At 41.3% G+C, this 11,926-nt stretch overlaps 1 protein-coding gene across 1 annotated transcript in view; it reads left to right on the top strand.

Moving 5' to 3' along the window:
• The first annotated feature begins 373 nt into the window (after positions 1-373).
• Positions 374-11,926, top strand: part of MINDY4 (MINDY lysine 48 deubiquitinase 4) — an 82,534-nt gene continuing 70,981 nt past the window's right edge. Inside the window, exons 1-5 of the mRNA XM_005442309.3 lie at positions 374-648; positions 2,780-2,899; positions 4,405-4,613; positions 8,391-8,649; positions 9,687-10,105. Coding sequence (XP_005442366.2) covers positions 586-648; positions 2,780-2,899; positions 4,405-4,613; positions 8,391-8,649; positions 9,687-10,105 — 1,070 coding nt within the window. The 5' untranslated portion in view covers positions 374-585. The remainder of the gene's footprint in view (positions 649-2,779; positions 2,900-4,404; positions 4,614-8,390; positions 8,650-9,686; positions 10,106-11,926) is intronic.

Genomic DNA, 11,926 nt, shown 5'->3' with positions numbered 1-11,926 from the left:
GGCTGAAAGGAAAGACTTAATTGATGAGTGCTCCCACACTAGATGTTGCCAGTATGACAGATTAGGATTAATTTAGCAGCTGGATTGATTGTTTGTTTTACACCTGAGTGTAATTTTCCTAAAGAAACATACATAGTTAAAAGCTGCATTAGCACAGAGGTAATAGGTTGCAAATAACTATGTATGCCTCTTTAAAAAAAAACACATACATATATCAGGAAACTGTCTCCTCTCTCAGATTTGAACATTCCTTTCTCTAATTTTATTTAAAACAATTACTGAGATGCTTGCCGTAGTGTTACACCACGAGCTCTTTCAATTTTAAGTCTATCATCGGCTTCCTTCCCAGGGGGAGGAGTTCTCTCTGCTTCCGATGACATGGTCTCCACAGCAACGTACCTCCAGCAACTGGACTGCACACAGCCCTGCCGCTGCCAGCCAGCCCGCCGCCGCCCCAGGACTGCAGGGGCTGAAAGCCGCGCCGAAGAGCTGCAATGCTGGCAGACTTGCTGCAATGCTGGCAGACTTGAGTGATTTGTTAGACGAAGTAAAGAATACGCCCCCTAAGCACACTTCGGGCTAAACATGGACAACTCCTTTGTGGAAGAAGTGGCTGCATCACTGGTGAGAGAATTTCTCAGTAGAAAGGTAACTTGTCTTGATTTTCTCCAGCTAGTACAAATGAGAATGACACATGAAAAATATTACGTACTAAAAATTGAGGAATGCTGGGAGGGGGGACTTATTCCTGCCTTAAAGCAGCTCGACTTTAACAGTAACAAGCCTGTCGGGTAAGTATCTGCACTACATTTCCCACAATGCCTTTTTATTGCGGAATATGGAAGCCAGCTTCCTCCGTGTTAGAGAAAGCCCGATTCTTACCCACACACGCCTGCAAAACCCAAGATTAAATCAAGTATCAGTTTCAGGGTTTCTTTCTCATCAATTCCCTGTCTTGCTATTGTCCTTGTCTTTACAAGAGGCATACAACACTTCCCAGGACAAATATATGTATAAAGTCAAAAGGTACCGGTTTTAGACAAACTGGTAACAGGTTTTTTTGTTTGTTTGTTTTGGTTTGGGTTTTTTGTTGTTTTTTTTTTTGGGGTGGTGGTGGTGGTGGTTTTTTTTTCAGATTTCAGTCACAGTTTGGCAGACAGCAGATTTATCTGGGGGGAAGGGGATGGGCACAAGGGGAGCAAAAAGGCCATTGTACTTTTCACAAACTTAGTGTTATAAAGGAAACTTTGTACTGTACATAGGTGTGGGGAATGTGTGACTGAGCAGAAGAAAGGGCACCTTCACATTTCCAGGTGAAAGTACCTACCACCTTGTATTACATTTAATCCTAAGGAAATATTGCTGATGTCCAGCCCAGTCAGTGCCCCAGTGTCAGGAACGCATTAGCCTGTATCAGAAATTAAACAGCCACCGTTTTATTAAGTGCTACATAAACCTCCATTTCCTTCATCTGCTTTGCATCCAGTCTCCAAATGCACATTTTCAATGTTTGCAAACAAAGCTGAAACATTTGCCAGCAATTTCAGATGAAGAATTCATTATTTGTCATTTACTACTAGAAGTATGAGGCTCAAGTCTCTCAGTTCAACTGACTGCAAAGATCTTTCAAATTAAAGACATTTACGTTTCTGAGTTAGATACCTTTAAAGGTAAAACTGAGGGGTGGCAGGGAGGGAAGCAAAAAAAGAAAGGGAATGACCTGCTGGTAATGCTGGTAAAACAGACCATGCAGCTTACAACAGGAACTTATACTTGAATTGCCACATCTGTTTCCTATGATACCCTCTGGAGTCAAAAGAAGGCACCACTAATAATCCTTCAAGCTTCTGGACAAGTGTTCCCCTGCTTCCCCCACATACTTACTACGTATCAGTGCCAACTGTGGTAACAGTCCTTTATTCACCACAACTTGTCCATAGCTCCCTAAATCTGAGCCAGACAACCCATTCACAGAAAAGGAAATCCTTTAACACTAACCCTTTCATGGAAGGAATCAGGACTTTTTTTCTCTCAAAAAGGTGGTCTGGTGTTATACCACTTGAATTAGTTTGGGATCTGTCTCTGCCATTTCACAACAGATCAGTCTCTCCCTCCAGAAAGTGAGATGCCCATACATTTAGTTTCTGAAGTACCGATGTATGCTGACTACAGATTAAAAGTACCTGAGGAAGTTTGAAGACCCCAAATCAGATGATTGCATGGAGATCTGACTGATTTCCAACCAGAGACTGATCAGAATAACTTCAGCTCATGATAAAGGTTCTGAACCCACTGAGAGCTAGATGTTCAGACTTTGTAATTTCCCAAGTCAGAAGCACATTTATGAAAAGCTTTATCACATCTTCATTGAAAAAGCAAACACAGTATTTATGCAACTATTTGTACCAGAAGACCAGGCATTAGCAGGGGCCTTCCTGCAGACCAGTCACTCTTATGAGGCTATTTAGCAGCTGAAGTCACCTGCATAGAGATTTTTTCTTTTTTTTTTTTTTATTTTTAATTATGATTTTCTTTTTATTCTTCATTCTTCCATGTTTGGTAATTTCCATCTCACAAACAATATAGCTACCTTAATTATTTTCAGATCTGTGGGTAATAATACAAGATTGTACCATTTAAGTATAGGTTGTAAGGGTTCACTTGTTACTAATTACTGCCATCCAGAAGTTTCACATTACATCCAACAAAGTCAAGAATAAAATACTCTGTAAACTGTACTGTCTCACGTACTCCAAAATCTGACAATTTTCCTTCTCAGGGTTTGAAGAAAACCATCACTACCATGGACCGAGAGCTTCCACGTTCTGCACTTAGCATCAGTAACAGGAATGAACTTCGAAATGTCCTACATCTGCACTCCTTGTACAAACAGAACAAGGTGGGCAAACAGATTATGTTCCCCAAAATGTGGTATCAGATATCATGAAACTAGGCCAACCAGATCAAGACTAGTGTATGTCCAAACTTCAGAGAACTCAAGCTCGTGTCTAGTGCAGCATTGCTGTGGGAACACTGACAGTTCTCTGAGGAATGGAGAGCTTAACATTTAGGTGAGACTGCAGCTTGTGGGATGAAGCTGAGGACTTGGTGGTTCATGAACCCTTGTTACAAGATGCAACCTCCAACAAACCAGGAGCAGTTACTTTAACACCATTATGGCTAGATTATTCAAGTTTGGAAGTACCCTTCAATGCCCATTTCAACTTAGAACATTGTATGTTGTAACATGGCAGGTAAAATTACACTTCTAGCACTTATTATTCTTTGAAATGTAATACAGACAGCAGTATTTGATGACAGGGACATTGATGGACAATTTCCATTTTCAGTTCACTCATGACTTAAGGCACCATGATGCTTTTGGTAAGCATCATGACACTATCCTGTAGTAAGTCAGTTCAAAAAAATCTGCCAGTGTAGTTGCATCACTATAGCAGACATTGTAACATTTTTTACACAAGCCCTAAACTTCTGTCACATTTTTTTGTGTGTGTGTGTGTGTTTTGTTTGGTTGGTTGTTTGGTTGTGGTTTTTTTTTTTAAATGACATTCTCATGTACACAGGACACATTTTCAAGAGCGCTGTTGAGAAACAATATAGTAAGTGAGGTGGAGTGTTGTCCTGTATCTCATGCACACGAACAGAGTTCTAGAGTCCATGCTTCACACCGAGTTGTCATAAAATAAACCATGGGTATTAAAAATACTTGCAGTTCATTCTATGTTTTTCTCAGCTTGACCAGGTAACATTAAAAACAGTGTATTCCAGCAGTTACCAAAATGTGCAGTGTTTAGCTGAAATCTCATATATTTTCGAGCCACTATGCAGCTTATCGGCTGTATGGTACCATCACGTTCCCAATCCTGCAGGGAGTACAGCAGAGCCTGGCCGCGGTGTCTCCACTCCGCTCCACCCTCCACTGCTCCTCTAGGACAGCAGGGCGTGTGCTTTAGGGAACTGTGGTGATGTAGATTCTGTGCATGCCAACCGTCCGAAAGCCGATAGCTGTATTTTACTCCCAAAAGCCTTCTATAATACTACACTTCTATTAGGACCCAATTTTTCTCTAATTCCGCCCCTCTCAAAGTGATTTTCTCACAAATGGGGATAAGGAATGATTGTAACAGGTCATTCATGTATCATGCTTACTTCCTCTAATGCAGCAACACCTTTGAGCTCTTGACATTGTCCAACTGACATCTTCCAGTTATCTGGAAGGTTTGTACAGTTACAACTGGGATACACCCAGAGGCAGCTAACTCTGTAACGTAGTTAATACGTTCAACTACTGTATGGTGTGAAAACCACCCTATCTTAGGCTGCAGGTAAGACTGACAAAGAGTTTCGAAGTCATCAAGAACATTCATTTTTCTTTTTGGATAGGCAAAGGAGAACCCACTGAAAACACTTCTTGAAATAATTACTAATTACTTCCTTGAGCACCGTGGGACTTCCAGAAGCATTGGTTCAAGTTCTGCTCTATCAACTCCTCAAAGTAAAAGCTCAACATCTCATCCACCCGACTACTTGGATGAAGATCATGTACGTGGGAGCGCCACTATGCTCGATGAAAGCGGAACTCAAACCTACAGGTACAGTCTTACTTATTTTTGCTTCGTCTAATGACTTTTTTCTTTTAATTAAATAAGGGAAATGGTGTTAAAAGTTTTATCATTTATACCTTCAGCTATACTATCTTTTATTAATTATCCTAGTAACACAAAGCTTAAATTTCCAGATTGAACTCTCCTATGCAAACCACCCCTCAAAAAGGCTTTTATGTTCCCTACCAATTACAAAGCTTGATAATCCAAATGACATTTTCAGTCACTGAAGCAAACAGAAATCTGAGCTTGTATGCCTTGAAAATTGGAAAGACTCAAATTGAAGCATGTTGTAATGTGAAAAACTATAGGCATATTCATGCCTTACATAGTCAAAAGCAAGGCCCATTATCTTAAATTCAGTATTGTTACAGTGTAGGTTCAGTTATTTCCATCTTGCAAAACACCTGAAACCAGCATGTAACTGAATCTTCAATTACATTTATTATTGCCTCAAGGTGGAGGAACAGCCCTAACTGTGCTTCAACAGAGAGCTTTTACAATGGGCACGAAAGAATAATTCACCATCGCAGCCTTGACTCTCGGGGAATAAATCCCAATTTTATTCCTCATCCTACACACAGCATGCTCCAAGTAGCTATATCTGAGTGTCAGTACTTTGAAAGCCCCCAGAAAGTCCTTTCTTATAGGGTAAGAGAGCCAAGATTTTGGAAGTTGATGCTAGCAGCTGAGAAGGAACGTTTGAAAAGGAGGCAGTGCAAAGACTTAGTTGCTTCTTGTTCAGGTACAGGATCTTTTATCATGTTGTTAGTGATGTTCCCTCTCCCTGTCTGATCCTATTCCTCCTCACGCTGCCTCAGAGCTTATACCTGCCTCACTGCCCTAAACCCTGAAGTTGTCCCATTCCCCCAGCGAACCTCCCCAGCACCTGCTGAGCTTTTTTTTTTTTTTTTTCCAACAGCAAAGCTTTCTCCTACAGGGGAATGCACTAACACCCCACTGCGACAGCTATCAGCGGAGCTTCACAGCTACTAATTAAGCCCCGATACCCCCAACAAAATGGCGGCTCTCCCCTCAGCCCGCAGTACTTATAGCCCGCCAGGCGCACGCGCACTGGCAGTCAGCGCGTCCCGCCACGGCCCGCCGAGCTAGGGGGGGCGGGGGGTGACGGCAAAGCGAGTGCTGGGCTGCTGGCCCGGAGCGGCCGTCATCGCGCAGGAAGTGCTGCGTTATGGGGCCGCTCTGCTTTACGCTGGAGGGTACTCTATGGTTTTAATTCGTCACGGGCGGGAAAGACGTGTAGTGCGAATGAGTTGCACAGCCTCCATCACCACAGGTGTACCCGCACACACTCACTATATACACATCTCTGCACACACACACGCGAGAAGAGTTAAAAGTAAAGCCCCACGTGCAGAAGCAACATGTGTGGGTGGTGGGAGGGAATGGGGATGGCACCAGTGCTATGAAGAAGGGCCAGCATGGCACAGGTGTTGGCCCTCAAGGACTGAAGAATTTCTTCACTGAAAGGGTGGTCAAGCATTGGAACAGACTGCCCAGGGAGGTGGTAGGATCACAGTCCCTGGAGGTGTTTTAAAAACTGTAGGTGCAGTGCTTAGGGACATGGTGGCCTTTGCAGTGTGGGTTAACGGTTGGACTTGATGGTCTTAAAGGGCTTTTTCAACCTAAATGATTCATTGAGTCTAAGTGTTCCCCACCCCTGGCCAACAACAGGGTGGGGGCCAAAAATGTCCAAGTAAAGGAAAAGTGGAAAGCAAAAACCGAAATGCCCAACCCTTCATATGTATGAGCTTGGAAACATTACCCAGCCACACACTGAAAGCTGCCAGCTCTGAAGAGGGCAAAATCCTGTATTGACTTGCAGGCTTCCATCTAAATCCTGTGTGATTTTGTGTGTATTTTCTTCCCTTTGTGAGCACCCACCTCGCCGGCCGTGCCCTCCCGAGGCGGGGGAGGCCGAAGCTGGCTGGTGGCACAAGGGAGGAGAAACAGCCGAGCGGGGTGTGCCAGGGGAACATGGCTTTTGGCGCCTGTCCTGATGCGCATCAGTATTTGTAACTGATTTTTCTTTCAAAACCAGCCAAGTATCTGGCCCTTGGGCACAGGTAGGCGCTCCTAGGCAGGTAGCTGCATTTTTCCCTTGGATCAGGACCTGTCCCAGCCGTTCCGTGGGGCAGCATTTCTGTGACATGGCAGTGAGAAGAGGCTGCAAAGTTGCCGTAACAAGGATTGTCACGTCGGCAGGTTGATGGGTTGGCTCAACCACATCCTATTTCACCCCACAAAGTGAACCGGTGAGAGAAACACCATGGCAAAGCACAGCTCTGTGATCCTCCCAGCCATTTCCATCCCCTCCAGCAAGGAAAAGTCAGGCATTACCAGGTCAACCAGCCAGTGCCTGAAATTAGTTTTAATTTAAACTACCTGGATAATTTTTAACAATGCTTTCAGGAGTGGAGAGTTTAATTAGACAGGCACTTTGCACTGGTTCCTTGTTAAAGAGTCTTCAGCTTACCTTTTGAAGTGTTTTTGAATGTCTGTAACAGTTAAAACAGCGTGTAAGCTGTCATGCTGTGCTCTTTGGCACTGAGGGGTTACATGGTCCTAGGTCAGGAGTAACAGTCCTCAGAGTTCCTAATGTTCCCAGAGACTGATCATGCTCCCTTCAGTTTACATCTGCAGCGTGCCTTCACAACATGAGACATAACAGTTCAAAAAACAGTTTTTAACGGAACATTTTTGTGGTACAACTCATGGAATTGCTTTACTATGAAAAAGGTTGAAGGAAAACATCCTAGAGTGAAAAACAAGTTAAAAGACAGTTATTGTAAAGAAAGCTAGCATTTTCACATTACACTAAATATAAATTCACATTACACTAAAATAAATATAAATTTATCAGCTCACACAAAAGAGGTCTCAGTGAAGTGGGAACTACTCAATAAAAGAAATTTCATTTAACAGTGATCTAGTATTATGCAGAGAGTGAAACAGATCCTGATGAAGAAAATCAGACTCATCATGGTTTCTTACAGGCTCAAATGATAACTCTTTTTTTAGTAAGAAAATGATTTGTTAAAAGATATTCTAAAGAAAGAAATGCATATAGTGTTGTACAAATGGTGTCACAGACCCAGGTGAATCTCACTTGCTTTTCAGAAAAGTTTGTTTATAGTATCAAATATGTGTAGGAAAAGAGATGCAAATGGTGAACCGCACCTTGTGTTGCTACATGGAGGACCAGGCTGCAGAAATCGGAAAAGGTCAAATGAGAGCACTGTAGCAACCTATTATCAATGAAAAGCCCAAATATAAGAACAGCTTTCTTTTTGAACTAATATAAGTGTTCTACATTTGAACAGTGAAAGGGGTCGGTAGAGTCAGTCTAAATTATAACAGAGGATGTTAGCAAAAGTGTTAACAAATTTTCAAACTACCAACCAAGCAGATGGAGAAGGAGCAGGAGCTGCTGGTGGTAGCTAAGGACCTGTCTGGGATGATATATATAGTTTGCTTTCTGTTATGATACGGTACCTGTCAAAATACGTAAGCATAACATTAAAGTGTTACACATATTATAACCAATAGTGATGCATAATAATGATACTGAAATAATGTCCTGAAGACATAGATATAGATGTTTAAGTGAAAAGTGATCGTATTTAAGTACCATTGCTAGATAATAACTTGACAGCAGTGCTTTAATTGGCCAGACAGATATTTTCCCTGATTTCTTTGTGCATTATTTTGCTATTTGAAGTTTTGCCTTTTTCTTCCTTGTAGATACGATGTTGAGAATCCACTTGATAAAATCCTTCCATCCAGAAAACATCAGCACAAAAGTGAAAAATGCCACACAGGGACAATACACAACATCCACTTACCCTCTGATGGGGATAAAAAGTTAAAAGATAGTCGAGAAGATTTAAAAGCAGCAACGATTTCTGAGGAGCTGAAATCCACAGTGAAGGAGAAGCCAAGGCCCAGATCTGGTCTCTTTGTCAAAGGAATGATGGCTGGACCAGTAGCAAGTTCACCAGAGGTGATTTCCAACACTTACAAAGTATTTGGCTTGGCCATGGATTTTATATCTAACCTTCTGTGATAAAGTTGTTTACAAGTAATATTAAACTGACTTCTGCATGCTAATCCATTAATTCTGCAATCTGAAAATATGTGGTAAGTTAGGGAAGAGGTTCTGCTTAACAAACTGTTTCAGATATAATCACTACATGCAACTACCCCCTGCATGTTTCTGATCTTAGGTTACAGAATTTCTTTATAAATCATTTCTATTCTTGATGTCTCTTGAGAGATGGGATTTTCCATTTTCCTAGGAAAATTGTTTTTTTACTTTAGCAGTATCTATAGCTTTCAAAGTTTTCTTAGCTATGGGTATCTGTTTTACTGTTTTTTTTTTTTTTTCCCAAAGCCCCACATTTAATCAGTAGCAGTTTGGAGTTGAAAATTACTTTCAGTTAGAAATATGTTTTTTAATTGGTCCAATCAGACCATATTCCATCCATAAGTTTTCAAACACAGTTCTGCAATCATTGCCTCTTTTTTTTTTTCCCCCCTTCATGCTGCTTTTATATAGCCAGGAATGTTCCCTGTGTAAAATAAGGCTTGTAATAATGAGAAAATGAAATATTTTAAACATATCATTTAGATAATACTGAAGAGAATATGGAAGTTAAATGAATTACTTGGATTTTTCTAAATATCTCTGATTTGAAAATATAGACTAGGTACGTGTGGTGGGTGTTTCTTGTACAGTCTTTCCTGTAAAATGTCTTATATGATTTTGTTTCCTGACTTGGGTACAACCCCAAAATTAAGCTTTTAGGAGGTATTTCATTGATGTTCTTGGGTAGAAGAAAGCAATTTTTAGCAGTATACAGCATCTTCAGTACTTTTCAAATTTTAAGTAAAAGCGTGTGTCTGTCTTATTACTGATTTTTAAAAAAACTGATTTACTATATAACCAATCACTAATAATAAATTGCCTAACTTTGCTTTTCATGTTTATTTAAAGATGCTCAAAGTTTAATCTAGGGTTTTAATGGTACTTATTTCTAGGATCTGCAAAAAAGGAGGCTTTCAAAACGATCCACTAGCATAAGCAGCACAGCACGGTTCAAGGGTGAAGAACATGTAGAAGATGACCCAAGTGTCCCAAGTACTGATTTTCAAGAAACCAAAGGATCTTCAACACAAGTAAATATGGAGTTTGCATCAAAGACTATATCAAGCTCATCCACAAGTTCAGCCTCAGAAAAACTAAGACATATCCCCAAAGATACAGATGACTCTTTTGCCAGACTGCTGTCTGAAAGAGAGAGGACCAAGACAGAAGAAAGAAAACCGGTTCCAAGCTTTGGTACAGACAGCAGCGAAAAAAGCCTTAAAGTGAGTGCAGCTCACAGACATTCAGGGACTGGAAAGGAGAAAAGAGACAGATCCCTCAAGAAAAGTGAGAGTCGATTGTCAGGCCATAGGTAAGAATATTTATAAGAATATTATACTAAAATATTGAGGATATCTTATGGAGGACTAGGAGCGACTGAGATACACCTCCTGATTTCATTGAGAGGAAGTAGCTGGAAGAGGTGAAGATACTGAAAGGCAGACAAGTTGATTTAACTTACTATCTTTTGACATCCCAAACCACTCAAGGCTCCTATCTTGGTCAGTGGAGAGACCCTAGAGGTGCTGGTTTCTCTTTTACTGCAAAAGGGAGCTAGTTAGTATTTCAGACTTAGACTGCTTGGACATCTAAGCAGTACAGGTGACACCCACCTGTGGAGGTTATCTGCAGTTTTCCATGGAGACATTGCTTGCTCCTTAGGAAACAGTGTTGATTATATTTAAATATTGCAGTAGTACATCCAGAAAACCTCAGAGGATAATATTAAGGAGTACCAACCAAGTGCATACATATGTCCACATGGTTCAGTGCAGTGCTGTGTTGAGATATCCAAGCCAAGTGCATACATATGTCCACATGGTTCAGTGCAGTGCTGTGTTGAGATATCCAAGCCATGCCCAAACAGGCTGGTTTAGCTACCAGCACAGTGCTGTACCACGTGGAGACACTGCGGGGTGTCTTTAAAGCAGAAGAGCCTGTGTCATTGCAGTATTTAGCCAAATTAACGTCCTCATGTACCATAATGCTACAGCCACACAGTCTCAAAGTATTTTACTCAAAAGTTAGCTTAGGTTTGTTTTACTGTGCTGCATTGCTTCACATTGATATAAAAGGTTTAGAAAAGCCTGCTTCTGTTAGCTCCAAATATGTATTTTTGGCTTTTCTCTGTCTTACACTCTTAATTTTTTTTCCTGTGCAAAATTTGAGTGGGAGGCATGGGGTTTTGTTTATTTGGGAGTTGTCAAAGCATTAGGACCCAGACTGCCACATGTGAAAGCTAGCTTTGTAGTGGGGCTGTGACTTGATTTGGATTTTCAAATGCTTCAGGTTCAGTTATCCATCAGTTTAACCAGTATGGAATTCTGAACCACTGAGGGTGCTCTAGGTCTGAGGAGTGCAGAGCATCTCGTCCCTGTCTGTGCACATATAAAGTCTGCATAATAAAACCTGCTGTCTTATTATCTAGCCCCTCTCCTCAGCAGCTCTCAAACAACTTCAAGCAGGAGGTATCACTCTGCCCATACTATGGATGGGAAAACTGAAGCAAGCAGAGAGCAACCTGCATGCAACAGGCCACCGAGCATGTCAGCAGTAAAATAATGTATAGGGCTCAGGCACCCTGAGAGTTGGTCTTGTGCAATCTCCAGTGCTAGAGGTGAGCATGTGTTATAATGGGTAGAAATGTTTTCAAGTTTATATCACCTGCTGCTCCATAAACTAAGGCACATGCCACTTCTTTGATCACTACTCCTTTGAGGAGAACCTGAAGCAGGTAAAAGGAGTGGTTATGTGCCTTAGTTTATGGAGCAGCATTCCCTTCTGTGGGCTGTAAAGTAGTATTTCTGTTTTACTAAATATAACAGCAGCCAGGTTTGCTGCTATTTTTTAAGTGCTGAAAAGGCTCATTAATATGCTAAAACTACAACCTCAGATTTTTAAAAATTATTATTACTATTTTGTTTCCCTGTTTAATTACCTATAAACCTTGAGACACAGTATGTGGAGGGCCTGTTGAGATCATGAGGAAGCAGTGATGTATTAGGTCTTTCCACACTTATGTTAGGGGTACTGGGAGCTAACAAACTGAGGATCTAATGGGGTTGCAGATGGGCCAGGAGTGGCACTCACTTCCTATCTGGAACCAAAAAGCAACTGAAAATAGCCACCAGCA

The sequence above is a fragment of the Falco cherrug genome, chromosome 4 (genome assembly GCF_023634085.1).
Source record: "Falco cherrug isolate bFalChe1 chromosome 4, bFalChe1.pri, whole genome shotgun sequence".
NCBI lineage: Eukaryota > Metazoa > Chordata > Aves > Falconiformes > Falconidae > Falco > Falco cherrug.
The sequence above is the reverse complement of the archived record's forward strand: the minus strand, read 5'-3'. Positions and strand labels throughout refer to the sequence as shown.